At 45.2% G+C, this 17,972-nt stretch overlaps 1 protein-coding gene across 1 annotated transcript in view; it reads right to left on the minus strand.

Annotated features, from left to right (window-relative positions):
* Positions 1-2,967: 2,967 nt before the first annotated feature.
* Positions 2,968-17,972, minus strand: part of TANC2 (tetratricopeptide repeat, ankyrin repeat and coiled-coil containing 2) — a 585,366-nt gene continuing 570,361 nt past the window's right edge. Inside the window, exons 23-28 of the mRNA XM_024201203.2 lie at positions 17,753-17,928; positions 17,344-17,476; positions 15,754-15,845; positions 12,479-12,625; positions 9,963-10,063; positions 2,968-7,826 (exon numbers count right to left, since the gene is read on the minus strand). Coding sequence (XP_024056971.2) covers positions 5,891-7,826; positions 9,963-10,063; positions 12,479-12,625; positions 15,754-15,845; positions 17,344-17,476; positions 17,753-17,928 — 2,585 coding nt within the window. The 3' untranslated portion in view covers positions 2,968-5,890. The remainder of the gene's footprint in view (positions 7,827-9,962; positions 10,064-12,478; positions 12,626-15,753; positions 15,846-17,343; positions 17,477-17,752; positions 17,929-17,972) is intronic.

Consider the following 17,972-nt stretch of genomic DNA (forward strand, 5'->3'; position numbering starts at 1 on the left):
CATTCTCCTGCATCCAGCAGGAATGACAAGAGGGGGCAGACTTACCCCACCCCCATACAAGAACTGGGTGCACCCAGGCTCCATCAGTAGAGAGCACCATGCTCTTTAGTTGCATCTCTGTATGGCTCTGCTAAGACACAATCGAATGCTCTTAATTTCACGCTGCAGCAATGAGGCAAACACCAGGCCAGACTCTCTTTCCAAGTGTTAACCATTTATAAATAAGTACATTTTTTTTCATACGTACAGGTCATTGTACAGATTACAATCTGTATACATGGGGGCAAATGCATTCGGTTGAACTTTTCACATCTATCTCACAGCTCACATGTACAGACAAGAAAACTCTGCTCAAGCAAATACAGCAAAGGAAAAAATAGTTTTTCTTTCCTTATACATTAGAGGCTGAGGGCCTCAGCTGAGTGCAGGAGTTGCCTTCCCCCTGCACAATATCACAACTGTGTCGTGTTCAATATATCCGTAGAGAGAACAGAACATGCATTGAGTAATATACTGTACAGAGAAAGTCCTTTACATCAGAGTTATAGAAAAGCTAAAGGAAAATTAAGTGTCTTAAAGATCTTCCCAGCAAGTGTCTTGAAGGATGGCAAACAGTACTATTTATTTAGTACAAATCATCCAAGGTGTATATACTGTACATCTTTGTACTAATTCAAATCCTCTTGAAAGTGGAGCAGACGGAACAGAGACAAAAATGCTGTAATACTACGGACAATAAAATGCTGGACAGACATGACACCGTCACTGCTGGAAGCGACCACATTGGAATCTCTAGGTTATTGATGTATTGGCAAAATGGACCTAAGCACAGAGTGATTCCCCCAGTTTGTCTGGCATGTCAGGGCCCACCAAGGCATACTGTAGCTAACGTGACCTACCTCTCTGGGCTTGAGGCTTTCCCACCAACCCATAACAAGACTCTGTGTTCTAGCAGTGGCCAATCCCCATCGCCTTCGTAACCGAGCAGTGAGCGTAAAAGGGCCGGGCCAAGCTGCAGTTCAGGTTGTTAACTGCTAAGTGGCATGAGCGCAACCGAATGGCTGGTAGAATATAAAGGATACAGTGTACTGATCTGGTGTCCAGTCCCTTTCATAGCGCTGACTGTGTTCGTTTTGTTTTCTCCTGGGTTTCGTGTATACATCAGTAAAAGGTTCCAGTGTGATTCAGCTGTTGTCAGGCGTTGCACACAAATGAATCTTGCTAAATAATTCAGCCCTTAGTGGTTTGTATTAGAAAAAGAGTTTGAGTGAATAAAAGTCCATCAATTATTCAAGTAATTCTGAAAAAGCAGATCCACCTTCACCATTGTGCTTGTGTCCACATGCATCCCCACCACATTTTCCTTTGAGCAACCAGAAGTGAGTAAAGGCATTTTGCTATGGAGGTCTCTGCGACACTGCACAGTAGATACAGTAGCTCTTACCCTAAGCCCTTGTTTAAAGATCAGTAATCGTGGTAGATGAATTGTCTGGAACGTCCAAAGGAAAAATGACGACAACCAAAGAGCTTGCAACAGATCAGCAAGGACCCACCTTAGCAATGAAGGTAAAAAACTAGCAGGCGTGCTTGGTGCTCTAAGTAAGGCGTAGCTGGCACTTCGGTTTTCGCTAGACTTCTTCAGGGTAGCCCTGAAGATACAATAATCTTTGTACTAGGGCACTGAGTTACTGGTACTTAGCAGCCACCCTCGCCAGGACTTACTTAATCGAAATGATGGTTTATGTATGTGCACAAAAACTTCTAAAGAAAGCAAATTCTAGGCCCAGTCTTCAACTAAAACTCCCCTAAGCTACCGTGCATGTGATTCCAACAGTCCAGGTCAGCCAGCAACTGGCCCAGTCCTCACCTACACAACAGCATTTCTCTGCACCCAGTAATGTAAGGAAGAAGGGGGTACAGCTCAGGCTGTCCAGCTTATTCTCCCTCTGAGATGGGTCCAAGGGCCTCACTCCTTGAACCCTTCCCTCCACTAACCACTATCTTCAAACCCTCCAGTACCATTCCTAAGCTGGCTTGTAGTGATCACTGTGGAGCCACACACAAAGCTGGGGTTGAGTGTAGTCTTTCCAGCTGGTGAATCCCGATCCTCACAGCTGGGATAGAAATTCTAGCTCCGTTCAATACTCAGTGCCCTCTCAAGGTGACTCTGTGTGGAGTCACAGTGACATCTAGTGGCTAGTTTGGTTACAAGTATTTGTTTAGGAATACCCCCCAGACTACACTCCAAGGAAAACATTCTTGGGGTCTTGACACAGGCATCAAGAAACTGTTTTACCTGGTGCACCTGAAGAATCCTACTTCTGAGGGCAGTCTCAAATTACGTAGCTCCTGGTGGGGTGCTGGTTGGGGGGGGGGGCAATGCTGGTAGTCTTAATTAGTCCAACAGAGAAATGTACAGGATCTAAGTATAGCCTGCCTGGAAATCCTGACACCAGCCGGGGATACGGTCCAGTACTGTCCTACCTTCCTCAGCAGACAAGCTTACAAGATATGCATCTAACCTGAAGGAGTGAAGGGGCAGCAAGTGAAATTTCAGTCTTGTGCTCTATTGAGTTGCCTTTAGATAGTGTACTCTACAACCGAGACAAAATATGACAGCAAATACAAACTAATGGCCATGCCAGATACTAATTATGACTTGGAAGATACACACGATTGTTTATTGATTTTCAATTGAGACATGTGTTCCTTACCGATCCAGTAACTAAAGAAACAAATATCCCTCAGGTGTCCTAAGAAAATTGCTGGGGAAGCGCTTTAAAAATCACTGCAAATAGTTTTGTATTTAAAAATTACTCAATCTTTTGATGCTTATATACAACAGTTAGTTCTTGTGCTATAAATGGTATGATTCATTGCTTCATTTCTTTTTTCTTTTTTCTTTTTTGAAAAATACACTGAGACAAGAGCTGTTTTGCTATTTTCTAATGAAGACACTACTCACGCTTAAATATCCAGTATTTATCATAGTAACAAATTCAAACAGTAAAGTGCACCCATTTACAGAGAGAACAGATGGTAAACCATTAGTGCAAGAATCCTGTGAAAATGTAACACATGATACTGTGGAAAAAAACCCTGCACGCTACAGTATTTAAGCGTTGTTTCATTTTTGTATTAGTGTTAAAGTGTGAACTGGTTTTTTTTTTCTCCTTAAAACATCTTCATAAACCCGAAGTTGTACATGTAAGTGCTTTTAGGGGACATTTCTAAAGTACAGTACTGGACTCACATGGCAGTGACTAGCAAAGCAAAGCACAGTCAGAGATATTACAATGGCGTTCTCTTCGACAAGGATCATCCAGTTTGGAGTCTCTTAACAATAAGATTAGAGATGACTGGCTTATGGCAGCAGCATGGCTCACTTAACTGTATATAAAAAAGGGACGGGGTAAAATGTGATTACTTTTTCCTTTCAGAAGAAACTACTGACGCTAAAAAGCCATTCATTTGTTCAAGAAAGACGGGGCTTTGAATAAAAACAAGATGCTATTAAAATAAAATCAATGGACACAGTCTAGCTAGGTTGGTGCACTGTAGGGAGATTCAAACAATCAGTTGCTCCTTATAAGGTAGAACACACTTTAAAAAAGAGAGAAACAATACTGGTCAGTTCCTTTTCAATGACAGAAATAGTGCATGCAGCTTCCTTTCCTCGTGGCCCAGTCTAAATGTGTTGGGAAGGAGGCACAGGTAACTGGGAGAGATCCCTGTCGTAAAGCAAAGGGAGAAAATTCTGACTTGCACCTTCTTGCCCCTTGGGGAAAAAAACAAACCTCCAATACAAAGACTGTCTTGGAGAAATATAAAAGTGTCCCACAAATATCCGAGTGGAAGAAACGTAATCCCCAAAGAACACAGATGCAAAATCAAGAGTACTTTCCATCTGTCAGTGAGACACACACCCGATCTGTCCCAAGCGTGGCGCCACTCAGTTTGGTCTAAGAAGTGAAATTACAACAAATGGTGCTGATCACTTTACAGCTCCACACAAGTGAAAAGCTCATCGAAGCCCGGGTTTGCTAAGAGTTTTGGGGCTGGATCCTCAACTGGTTTAAAACATCGTAGCTGTGTTGCGGTCACAACGGAGTGACGCCAATTTACACTAGCTGAGGATCTGCCCTTAATTTGGTTCAATGAATGTTTCCTTGTATGACTAGATTCACGTAGCCCTTTGGAAACAAACAGCGTTAACTCTTTCTAAGGACCAATTCCCTTTTTAAGAATTGATGTGAGATGCAATACTGGGCAACAGGCACTGTTTTGCTTTAAAACAAGCTACAATATTACTGCTCCTCCCATCCACCTGGCTGTTTGCCCTCAGTTACTGAAAAGGCTGCTTAAAAACGTAACCAACAATAAATCAAACCTATGCAAAGAAAGCTCCCTCTACGCAAACAAAACTCCAGAAAATGCTTGGACAGTTCTGTAAAAATGGTTTTCGGAAATGTCCCCTGCTTTTCACACTGACTCAACACTAGTAGCATCTGATTGGAAAGAAAAAAAAGAAAGAAACCAGACCAAAACAAAAACATTTTCCTGAAATCGATCACATAAATTAATTATAAATATCTCTCTCTTAACTACAGGTCCTTAAAGAGCCAAACATTGTCTCTAACATTTACAGGTATGGAACACAGCAACCGCCTTCCAAAATTCCAGGAACAAATCTTGCAGCTCTAAGAGACACACATTTTACTCATTAATCCCTTAGAGGAGGGCAGCCCCTCACTACCGCACGCAGCTTCCAAAGAGTAGGTGCAAACACAAAGGAAATGGCAAGGCAAGGCTGTGTGTTCAGAAGGACTTTACTAAAGTGACTCCTTGGACACTTTCTGGCTTGGAAACCTCCATGTCACGTTATGCAGCATGATCAAAAAAAGATTTTAGATTTCTTCCTCCATTAAGGTTTTCCTATTCAAATTTTCCTTGCCAGCAAAATGAAAAACCATTAAACTGTCCTGGTGAAAACGTGGTGGTGTGTGTGAGATGCAATCATCTGCTGGAGGTGTGAAGAAAAGATTGTGGTTAATTCTGCTTACAAAATGCACAAGGGGTTTCTAGCCAATTCCTTTGGCCGATTAAAATTCACAAAAGGGGCAGAGTTTGATTGCTCTCTAAATATTTTTAAAACGCCTCAGCGTAAATCAATACTGTGGCATTTGGAACGCAGCTGTCAAAGAAGCAAAGCATCTTATGGGCCCCACTCATTGCGAGAGGCTACGTTATTAAAAACAACAAACAATCCAATTCAGATTAAAATGCTATACAACCAGCACAAACAGGTCGGTTATTATGCATAGCTACTTGTTATTAAAAGCAAACAAAGCCCCATTTGGTGCAGGTAATGAGCTCTTTGTGGGCAAGACACAAGTGGGAAGAGGAAGGCTCTGGTTGTCTAGGGGAATACCGGATAATGCAAATTTTGAAAAGGCTGCCAATTCTTAGCCAGTTTCCACTAGGAATTTTCATAAGCATTTTACATGAGAGCTCCTTAAAACCAAAGAAACCAATTAGATTTGAACATGACCGCTTGCAAAGAGCTGGTTACCTCCCATAGGGGACCTATCTGGGTTAACCCACTCCATGGGTACACTAACATATCCTGATTGACAGCTGAAACCTGGGAGGGAACTCAGTCTGAATTGGGCAAACAATACTGGCTTGTTTGATGTTGGCTTCACCGTCAGCTGGATACCAAAAGATTCTGAGCGCGTGCATGGCTGTCTGATCACCACACAGAAATTACCGGAGAAACTTGCTCATGTAGCTACCAAAGAGAAATAAGAGTAATAATAAAAATATAGGTGGGAATCAAGCCTGGAAACGTGTGCTGAAAACATAAGGGTCTTACTCCAACAAGTGTCTTTTACACATTAGACTCCACAAACGGTCTCTTTGGTTTGATAGGGGATGTCTGCCCTTGTCTAGAGTCCCTGGACAGCTGCCTGTACAGGTTGTCCTGGTAGGCCTGTGCAACGGGCAGTGTCCTAGCCACCTTAACATCTGGATATGAGGAGGCTTGGCTGACTCTCTCCAGGAGGTCTCCCCGGGACCCATTGGCTAGCATCCCATGGGGGCTGTAATAGTCTTCCTCTAGCAAATGGCCATTCTGTGCATTGTTGGTTTTGTTATAAAAGGCAATGTTGCTGATTGAAGAAGGTGGGCTAAACGATTCTGGCTGGGGGAGGTTTCCAGGAGATGTCGGACTAATAACAGTATCCACTGAAGACACAGCCCAGGTCCGGGTCTGTTGGTGGAGATGGGGGTACTGCTGAGTCCGAGCAGTTTTATCTATAATTCCCATGAACGGCGTGGTCCTGGAACGGGCTGGTTCACTGGGGTAACTCCCCTGAGGTGGAGAGACTGGAGAAAGTTCATCACATGATCTGTCATAGGCTGGCTTGAGAGGGATCTCCATTTGCTGAATAGAAGCAGAAGGGCGGAAGGTAGGAGTCAGGTTGGAGGTGGATGAAATGCTATTGCTAGAAGGGGAGAATCTGAGGCCAACACTTTGGGAATGAAGCAGCGGTCTTGGAGTTGGTGGGTGAGGCTTTATTTCGTTAGGGTTGATAGTAATGGGCCTTCTGATTAGGTGAGACACATCAGGAGAACCAAGCTGGCTGGAGGGAAGGGAAGAACGTTCCAGATCAAGCTTTGAATGACAGACCGGATAATAGGAAGCGGACTGACTGCGCCCAATCTGAGGGGTCTGACTGTATCTCATTCCACCCCTGTATGCTGAGGAAGGCCTCTGTGGAAGATCTTCTTTAGTTAGCCCTCCATGCTGGCAGATAGCTCCTGCACTAAGACTGGCTTGCACATGTTGCACTGGTCTACCATCACCTACTATTCCACTAATTGAACCTTGGTAGACCAACCTACTCTGACCAACTCCCATTTCCCCTGATGCAGACTGGTATTTGCTGGCCATAGAATGGGCGACTTGGCTGTAAGCACCAGTTGGAATCACAGTACTAGAATGCACGGCAGAGCTCGGCTGGTTGCTTCTTACAATCTGTGCCTTGGCTGGCTGTAGCCTGTGCCCTGGCTGTGGGACTGCAACAGGAAGCTGGGGAATCTGGAAGGACCTCTGTGTCATTTTGGATAACGGAGACTTTGGTCTACCAGGGAGTTGGCTAACACTAGGTTCTTGCTGGTAACGTACTGGGGAGCCAGACTGGGACCTATAGACACTTATACTTTCTGCAGGAGGGCTGGCTCGATACTGAGGACCTCTACGGAGGGGTGAAGGTGGTGGACTTTGATATTCTTTCCCTTGACCTCCAACTGGAGGTGGACTGAAGCGGTAAGAGGAACCTTGGTGAGCAGGGGAAGTATGTGGCGGACTAGGTCTGTAATGATTGTTCTGGTGTGTTGGAGACAGAGCAGGAGAGGTGGACTGGTACCCTTGTCTTGTTGGTGAACCCACAGAACTATTGGATCTGAAGTCAAAAACTTGATGTGACCCAAGAGGCGAACCCGAAATATAGGCTGAATCCCGGTGAGCAGGGGATGGGGGTGGGCTCTGGATGATGGGAAGCCCTTGGCTGGGCCTCGACTCTGTCTGTAAGCCAATGGAAACATTTTCTACATCCTGCTCAAGATACTCCTCTTCAAAGAGATCTTGCACAGAGTACAGTTCTTCGTGCTGAACTTCAGGTTCTGGCTCCGCTGGGGGTTGCTGCTGCTGCTGCATCTGTCTACATTCCTCCTCCACTCTCATCAGCAGCCGCTGGATCTCACGATTGTTCGGACACAGCTTGATGGCCTCGTTCAGATCCTCCAGGGCTGCTGAAAACTGCCTGCTTGACAAGGGGACAGATATGAGAATTGAAGTTACTCTGGATTTGAATGAAGCCTTCTGGGGATTCTACTGAGCTTAAGCAGCTCGTCTTTACTTAGGGAGAGGCTGTGATCTCTACAGCGGCTTTCTCGAGCTTTGCCTTATGTGCCTCCATTTGGTTACTTTACACCAACCAAAGAAAAACATTGTTAGTCATTCTGGGGAGGAGGGAGACACATTTCTGGGACAGCACAACCCAGCCCGGTAATTATCCTTTCACTTGGAGAGTGCTTTACATATTAATTACTCCTCAAAGCACCCCGTGAGCTTTGTCCGCAGATTGTCCCCACTTTACGGAAGGGGAAAATGAAGCACAGACGTTGTGCCAAGCCCACCACTGGAGTAAGCAAGAGCAACTCTGTCCACGTCGACGGAGCTGCAGCTGCTCATGCCAGTGGCCCATTTAGCTTCTTCTGACTTGCCCAAGGCCACATAATGGCAGGGGTGGCTCTAGAACTCAGGGGTTCCCCCAGTCAATGCATAAGACCAGGCTGCCTCTCAGACTTTGCTGGGTACTGGGTTTGTCTCCTCAGGATGAAGGGAACAAGGCAGGGAGAGGTCCCAACAGTCGCAAGCTCGCAAGGCCCCCGTGGAAGGTGCTCTTTGGGACTGACACTGTAAAGGCTAGCCTATGAGGAGTAAGGGGATGGGGTATTCAGGGGAGGTGGGTTGTCATTTACAGGGACACTGTTAGCTTTTGAACAAAATTGAATCTATTTGAACACGATTGTGATCTGGCGGCGAACAGCCTCCAGATTCAACATGTGCCTTTTTATAAAATGCTCCCGTTCACTGCTCCGTCATAGAGAAAGAAAAACCCCAAATGCCTCCCAGCACTTTGGTAAGACCCACTCCAAATCAGGGGAGAGCAGGTAAGGTAACTGAATTCCCCAGACCTACGCTGATCTCAATGGTGATGCTGGCGCACAAACAAGGAAGTAACCAAAAAGAGCCATGCTGAGCCTGTTTCATTAGCGAGACGGGGAAATAATGCTGCTTGTATGTAGGAAAGGGCTAAACCATCTGGAAAAGGCATTTGAGGCTTAAACGTCTGTAAATGTTTTGCAACCAGTGGAGAAGGAAAACATTCAAGGAAAGCTACAAAATGTCAGTCTGGTTCAACTAGCCGGGCTTGTCTCTAGAAGAGAAGGTCATGGGTTCGCTCCCACATAAGACTTGAGCTCCCTGCAGTGATAGCTAGGGGAGACGCACAGTTAAAAGTGTTGTCGTTGGGATGAGAGGTTAAACTGCGGTGTCTTCTCCTCAGCTCTGATGTTTACACAAACGGACATTAAATATCCTCTGGCTAGCGGTGAGTCTCTGCACTGCCATGCAGGCAAAATTGGTGTCTCACTCCACTGACTGAGCAGAGACTAGCAGTTGTGCAGTGACAATGTGCTCAGCCCGAGGGAGAGACTCAAAAGCAAACCCTCCTGCCAGGTCAGGAATGGCATTGACAGGTTCTGCAGGGATCTCGTCTCCCTGGGCCTTCAGGGAGATTTAATGAGGGAATCCTCTGGGCTGCGTCTGAAATGTAGTGAGATCCCAATATTGCATCATTCTAGCGCCCAGTCTGGAGGAGCATGAGCTATTGCTGAAAGCACAATGGCTGGCCTTTGCCCACAAAGTCACTGCACTACTAGTAGCCAAGAAGAAGAAGGCTTTAGGATAGACGGATTCATAGATTCCTAGGCCCGAAGGGACCACTGTGACCGTTTAGTTGGACCTCCTGTATAACACAGGCCATAGCAATTCTATGAATGAATCCTTGCTTCAAGTCCAATAGCTGCAGTTGAACTAGAGTGTATCTTTTCAGTTGTGATTTGACGCTTTCAGTGATGTAAGGTGCTGAGTATATTCCAACAAACTCAACTACAATGAGCTTCTCAAAAGTTCACATGAACGTGCTCCACAGGAATTACTAAATAAGGGAAGATGTTGATTTTGGGGTCTTTTACAGCCGCCCTAATCAATGTTCCTTTGCAATTTGTTCTCACAGGGATACTCATGTAGTTTTGCATGGTCAATTCCTACACCGCTGTGCCCAGACTTGCAGAGAACAGCCCCTCTCACTTCTCTCTCTCTCTCGCCTCACCTGCTGCTGCGTTTGGCCCTTGCTCTTGCATAGTAAGCTTCATAAGATTTCGGTTTCAGCTCCAGTGCTTTAGTGGCAAATTCCTCCGCCATTCCAAAATCCTGTCATTACAATAGGTGTGTAGATAAGTAATTGAATATATATATAGATATATAAATAAAAAAATATATACAACTTGGGAACAAAACAAAATTATATGGACAAAGTTTTTGCATGTAGAGTTGGAAAACCTGATGGTACTTTTCACATGGATCAGACATCATTGATAGCAAGAGAGCTACAACGGTGTCCAGAAGAGGCAAACCCATTCCATAATGTTAGACACTGTCCGGCACCCACACTAACCCAAGGTGAAATTTGCTCCTTTCTCTGCCTCTTGGATCCCAATCAAGTGCATGCAGTCCCTGTCCAGTAACCTACATCCTCCAGTAAGCATCTGCTCTCGCAGAGACTGGAAGGTCATCTCAGGAAGGATTTTCCACTGTTGAAACCATTAGGAAACCCTTCCCCCCACCCCCCGACTCCCCCGGTGACTGTCTCTGACACCCCCCCTAATACTAGGGATCGTGAATAACACTTCTCCGGGAGGAAAGGGATATTGGTGCCTATATAGCTACGTGCAGCAATGTACAGGACCCATTCACAGTGCACTCTCTCTCACTTCCCTCTGTTCCTCTCCTTTAGGGACTACTTAGCAAACACTGACTTGGGGGTGATGGGGAAGGTGGTGGAACAGAATGTAGATTGGTTAAAATGCTCGTGTGTGGCCTTGCCATGAATAGTACATTATCGGCTAAGGTATAATTCTTCCTGATTACCCTTCCCTTGACCTTGTCTTCCCTACTGCCCATGTGCCTCGCCACAGAGCTCATGTGAGCACTCAGTAGGGTGCCCACTTCCCAGTGGGGTGGCTTTGGTACAGCACCCGCTTGCCCATCATGTCTAGCAATGGCTTTGGGCTGTAACAGTCAGCAGTTCTAGGATATGGTGTCTAATACAATTCCTTTTTGCTTAAAAAATAAGCAAGGCGAACTCCGCTAGGCTACAAATGGAGTTTATCAGTGCACACTGGCTGCAGTCACTAACGAGTGTAACTTGGAAAAGCTTTTGGGATCTTATATACTGAAAAGGACGTCTGTGAACCACAGCTGTGTGCTACTTTACCAGTTAATACAACGTTCCAAGGCAAGTATGCACTGGCAATATGACTTGGATTTTGACTGTACTGGGCTCATGCGATACTAATCATAATGCACCAAGCAGTCATTCAAACAGGTCATTTGTATCTTAAGAAAACCATGTCTTCATAACAGAAACCCATTGAGGAAAGTTCGCTTAATTTCAGTTCTATTTCCAGACACTTGCCTTTTATTCAAATATCTTTTCTGTTTGGTTTAAAATTGATTAGCTGTTTCTTGAACATATCAAGGCTTCTTATTAAACAAATTTCTGCACCCAAATACACAAAAAATGATAAGAGTGGGTCTGCAAGGACTGATTTTAGTTTGCATCTGCAATTCCAGTCACTCAGCTATCTAAGTCACTTATCTGACGGTGCAATCTATGGTTTAGACGTCCATGTGAGCTAAATGATGGGTGCAATGATATGCCCCTGCAATTCTGTGCCAATAAAAAAAAAAGAAGAGAGAAAAAAAAAAGAGCAAGTTTTAAGGCTTGGCTGAAAATTTGGCCCTGAAAGTGCAGGCTTAGCAGAAAGTTGGCTTGTTTAAAGATGAGTTTAACATCTCTGTAGTGTTCTCTGATTGTTGTGTTGTTTGCTAGCCAGCATTAAGATCACTACACACGTCACTTTCATCTGTCCCCTTCAACAGCTTAAAGAAATGAAGGCATCACAAAGTCCCCTCCCTTGCAATATAATCCTGGCCAGCACCTGGGTCTGATGAAGACTTTCACTTCTCAAATCTATGGAGACTGGTCAGGTTGTGGAGATGTGATGCTCTCAGAATCCAGAGAAGGGGAGAGGTGGCATGTGGCTCTTTTGGAGGAACAGAGAGACTCCAGAAGATTATCTCTATGTGCAGCTAAATTAGAGCAGGGGGAAGAACAGGGACATGGCGTTCTGGGAGGAGGGAGGGAGAGTGTTTCTGGATGAGTCATTGCCCCGGGGAAGTGAGAGCTCTCTAAGCGCCCTGATTTCAAATTAATTGGTATTCAAATGATCACATCTACTGACTCCACCCCTCACCACTGCCCTGGAAATCAGAGAAATACTAACCTCTCCACCCTCAAATTCATATTGTCATCAGAAAGGAGTAATAAAAAATTCAGAAAGCTCTAAACATGGAAATGAATTTTTAATAGTTTGAAATGAATATTAAATCACTACTTTACTTCTTCCGAATTGTAAATATCAGTGCTCTGTGAAGGACAACCAGGTTACAAAGAGGAGAGATTTCAGAGGCCATAGCAGAACCATGGGAGAGACACACTCTTTATGCGCAGGCGGGAAGCTGGCAGCTTGCTCTAAAGGGACTTGAAGAGTGTGTGGAACTTACGTTCATTTTCCTTCGACATCGGGAGAGGTTGAGGAGGAGTGACACCTTCAGCTCACGGAAGGTTTTCAGGTCTTCTCCAAACCCTTCTCTGGGGAATTTCTTCAACGCGTACTGGTAGCGTTGTGCAGCTTCCTTCACTTTACCTTTCTAATAGAAGGGTAAGATGTCAAAATACACCACTTGGTTGATTTAAGAGTGGCAGCAGCTTGTTAATTGCTGACAAGCAGCTGCAGTGACTGTACGGACAAGGGAACACCCCTTAGGTGCTGATCTCCTTTTGAGAAAGAACAGCCAGAACATTTGCTCAGGGGAACCGTTTCTAAAATGGAGATGCATTCTGCAAGAACTGCTCCCCCAGTGCACACAGAGCTCTCACGCTACAGTAGAAAACAGAGCAGGAACTTGGTAGCAACAGGAATCTATTTGATAGCTAAATTTGTTTCTTTGAGTTTGGCTGCCACCGCCTTGTCTACAGCAACAGTCTTGGGTGCTCTCCTCCAGTCCTGCAGCACAACACAGAAATATTAATGACACTGCTTTACGAAAGCACTTTGGACAGTTTCTTTAAAAATTCTCTTTCTTCACTGCTAGAAATTAGCGTTAGAGCAAACTTCTCATCACCCTCCTTGGTCCTATCTTTTATCTGGATGGCAATTGTATCTATTTCTGGATTTCTTGGTATAAGGAAACAGGTTCCTTCTTTTAAAAACTCCCTGGAACTGTTGGAATTGAGGCGTATTTTGTAGGTGAAGTGCTGTGCTCCTTGTGGGAGATGCAGGGCCAGATTAACCCATCACTGGCCTCTAGGCAAACACACCTCTGGGGCCTTACCTTCTAACACCAAAAACAACACATTGACTACCCTACGTTCATACCACAGTACGTTGACATAATTCAACTTAAATGGCAGGGGATGCAGAAATAAGTTAAGGTTCCCATAGTAAGATTAGCTCACCCATACGACACATAGGGCAAGGTCCTTAGTCCAACGCTCACCCAGGCTCATCTGGCACACAGGGTTACAGCGCCTGCACCACTCGGGTTTGGGCTGGCCATCCCTCCGTCGTGACGAAAGGACAGCTGGGCCAAACCCATGTGGCGCTGTCAACCCACATGTGGAGGAAGTCCATCTTGGTTCTCCCCCCCAAAATTGGGCCCTAGGCACATGCCTCGTTCGCTTATGCATTAATCCATCCCTGGAGAGGTGATAAGTGCTTTCGAAATATCACAGAGAGATCAACTACTGTAATGCAGCTACCTCTGGTGTGTAACATGGCAGCAATATTACGTAACTCTTGTGCAAGGGGCCTTGCAGGTGGCCACTTTCTAGATGTCATATACTGGTACTGTAATTTCCAACACTGATGTAATGAACGGTTAATACCGCAAACCTAATAACAAGCACCTTGATGAAGCTAAAGATTTTTAGAGTAAATTCTATACACTGCAGGGCTAGGAGGTTGAAAGTTGTAGATAATCAGACTGAAGGTTGCCCTTTCTTCTCACGTGGATGGAAGAGGGCACAGCATATAAAAACGATATCGTTCTTCAGAAGGATCTGGTAAAATCTGTTCTTTACTGGGTATGTTCCCCTCCCCATGTGATGTGCTGCCCTGCAGGCTATGCTGAACAATTATGCGTAGTGACCTCTCCCTGGGCAAATGGCAGTACTGAAAGCTGGTCTATGGCTGGACTGTGCAGGGGACATCCACGTGAGGACGCTTACTATGTGACCTCATGGAAATGAGGCACAGTCAAAGAGGGTGCCCTTGGAGTGTGCTGGCTCACAGGTGATTCAGACGCATTTCCTCTCGCTCCAGGCAAGACTGTGACATCTGGGTCTCTGCCGTGCGTTGGAGGTGGGGTGGAGCTGCTCTGCCTCAGGAGCAGCACTGGAGAGACGGTGTCTTCTGGGCAACTGGGGAGCAATCCGGTTCTCCCATTAGGAGGGAGCAGCTTGCTCCTATCAGCCAGTGTATGAGGGGGACAAAGCCATGATCCCACCTCATTCCCAACAGCTTTTAGGCACCCTGACTCTCTTGAGGAGGAACAAATAGTCTTCGCATTCCCTACAGTCTGAGTAGCCCAAGGATTGCTCCGGTGGAAAGCCCATGAACAGACATGCATGGGAAGAGGGAAGGTTCTTTCACCCTGAGCTAGCCCCCATGGGCAGGCAGGGGCTGAGTGTGGCATAGAAGCAGACATTCAATCCCTATGAATGAGTGTTTGGTGTTGCTCACCAGCAGTCCAAAGATTAATGAGCTCCACTGGCAGACCTCCTCCAGCTTGAAGGATGGTAGCTATTGCCTTTGTTCCGGGTGGAGGATTTGAGTCTGGTGGAATCCTTAGGGCTTAGACATGGGACTGAAGGGGAGGCCTCTCTGAGGGGGAGGATAAACCTGGTCGTATTATTGTAGCTTCATTTTTTTTTTAAATGCACAAGTTTAACACATGGGCAGCAATGGGGAAAAAAAAAAAGAGGGAGGGGAAAACGGGAATTAGGACACATGCAATTCATGACTATCCAGACATTAATTTTGCAGCTGCAAATATTAAGCTTTAAAATCCTTTAGACTCAAGTTCCTCAGTTGTGTCATATATCCCTGGCAGATGAGTTCAGTTACGGTGCCAGCTTTGCATATTTTCTACTTCACTCTCAGACTCACTCTGAATCATCGTTGGACTTACAGCTTCTTGTGTGTGTGCAAATCTCCAGGTATTGAAGACCAGCTAAAAATAAATGCAGAGCAAAGGGCCTCTATTGCTGTCATTGTGAAATGTCACCCTAATGGTAATGACAGGCTAAAAAAAACCATGTCCTGAGAATTTGCTTTCATTACATGGACATTTTTTCACTATGTTGGCCTGTGACACTCGTATTGTGTTTTCTCCTTGTTGTATAGCAATGACTCTGCTGCGTAACAATGACACTGCCAAGCAACAACATCAGTGCTATAAAATCCCTGTCAACTCTTTGGTTCTGGAGTTTTCAAGGTGGAAAACCAATGACGTCTCACCTCGAATCCACACAATGCAGACATATTTTGCTTTGTTTCAGCCCTGTTTAAATTTAGCAATCAGAAGGTAAAACTCCTCTGCAATGCAAGCAATCCAGTAAGCGTTCTTTTTGATAGAAATGTAGCTATCTCTTGGCTTGGATTAAGGGGGCAAGTGTTGCTTAGCAAACTGACACCTGAAGAACAAGACCTCACACCAAGTAACTCTGTAGCTCTCTCACAGTCATCCCTTGGAAAAATCTCTGCTCTCCCTCTCACCTTATAGAACATGTCCCCCTCCTCCATCAGCTTGCTCAACAGGATGATCATGATGTCTGGTTTGGAGGTGGCCATCGCCCAGGTTGCTGGACCTGTAGTGTACAGGATGCATGATGGGTAAAAAACTCATACAATGCAAGGGTGGTAGGAAGCTAGGTGGAAAAAATATCCTGGGGTGGGAATTTCTGCTGGAGAGAACAACTTGGCGTGGTCAAGGAGCAGACTGCTCCAAATTAAAGGGCTGGCAGTTCATCTTGCATTTCTTAAATTAACACCATCTTCAACACAATGTCTTTCCTTTGTATTCGTTCAAAGACTTGGTTCTTTTTTAAATGATCACAAGAGGGCAGCACATGTTGTAGAATAAGCTTTGGGGGAAATGGTTGGGTTTAAAAAATATGTTTAAAGAGGAAATCAAAGTGGTTACATAAAAAAGCATGTTAAGTAAATATATATAAATTTAACAGAGGTAATCAATAATTCAGCCGCCTAGATATTAGGACTAGGTTTTGATTTAAAACTTCATATGATGTCAAATACTAAAGAATGGAAAATTCAATAAGCTGGAGAATATAACAACAAAATCTTTTAGGCAGAGCCCACGCTGAAGCAGGTTATTCTAAGGTCTTGTTCCCACAATTGACTCCCCATAGGCAGAGAGCTGCACCAATGCAGGGTCTCACTGACTTCAGCGAGTGCAGGCATCCACCCAGAGTCAATTGATGGATCAAGGCCTAATACAGCTAGGGAGCAGTGGTAAAATTTTGAGCAGAGTTCATTAGTCTGGGTGAAGAAGGAGTCAACCATATTTTAAAAGTGAATCCAATGTGTTTTTCAGGATTAGTTTTTGAGTTCAAGTTATTCTCTGCAACAGTCATTAACAAAATATTTTAAGGTGAGGTAAATTAAAAGATTAGGGGTCGAGGGGAATGCATGCAGGCTAAATCAAACAGGAGAAAGCAAAGCTGACAAAGCCATCAGATCAAGCCTGATGCTGACAGCGATGAAATATACCTCGAGGGCGACTCGGTAACGTCTGACAACCTTCAAAGAAAGGAGAAAACAAAAAGTTGTAGGAGGGGGGGAAAATGGATGAAGGTGAAAAAAAACAAAAACAAAGAAAGGAAAAAGCAGCAGTGAGAGGCAGGCAGCAAAGAAGCCAATGCACCAGCAAAATCCCCTCCAAGGGCAAGGTAACGTGAGCGGCTGTGTGGAGCAGCGCAGTTAACGCTAGAATCTGAAAGCATATACAGAGCGAGTGAAAGCAGCAGCTCACAGCAATGCATGAATACGGTTCTGTTTATAGACCGGGACTAGTAAAGGTAGAAAAGCATTACCATAGGACAGGCCTCGCCAAAGAAACAGCTGCTTATTGGTTACGTTTGCTAAGTAGTATATGGCAGCAAAAATCACAGTTGAACACACAGAGCACGACAGTCAGAACTCATGTGCTGCACTCTGGGTAGGAAGCAGCCGCTCCGCTTTAACGTTCACACCAATGTTCCATTTACACTGCAGGAAGCCAGACCCACGCCCCGGACGTCCTGCTTTAGTAAACAGCTGAAAGAGGGGTTCCCCCCTTCACCCTACCTATCTTCGCTCCTTTTTTCAGAAGAGTGACCACGACGGAAGTGTTGCGACACCCCACAGCCCTGTCGAGTGGGCGCATCCCGCTGTAGTCAACATGCTCGATCATGGCACCATGGTCCACCAGAAACTGAACCTGCAATGATGAATGCCACAGTCACCACTGCCCTATGCAAGACCAGCCTGGCACAATTCCATGCAGTGTGTACGGAGCTACGTTCTATTCCATTCTGGGTCTCATCCTGGGCCCAACACTATAGTATCTGAGATAAAGTTACTCTTGTGTTGCTCTAGTCTGCAGGTCTGGGTGTTACGTGAATGCAGCAAGATGGACGAGACATTTGAGCACTAATATTTTATGGTATTTCTGCTGATTTCTTCCTTGTTCTGCAATTAACAACACGGCACTTACCACCTCTGCATCACCATAAAAAGCTGCCAGGTCCAGGGGAGTGCGTCCATTTTTGTCAGCGTGATCTGTGGCAGCTCCATTCTCCACCAGGGAACGCACCACGGAAAGATGGCCCTTCAGACAAGCCCAGCTAAGGGCAGTCAGTCCTTCTTTGTCCATTAGGGAAATGGACCCACCTGAAAGAGCAAGTGCAAGTCCATGTAAGAGCTCTCTCTTGTAC

This window comes from Terrapene carolina, unplaced genomic scaffold (genome assembly GCF_002925995.2).
Source record: "Terrapene carolina triunguis isolate 2854851 unplaced genomic scaffold, T_m_triunguis-2.0 Scaffold193, whole genome shotgun sequence".
In the NCBI taxonomy this organism is placed as follows: Eukaryota; Metazoa; Chordata; order Testudines; family Emydidae; genus Terrapene; species Terrapene triunguis.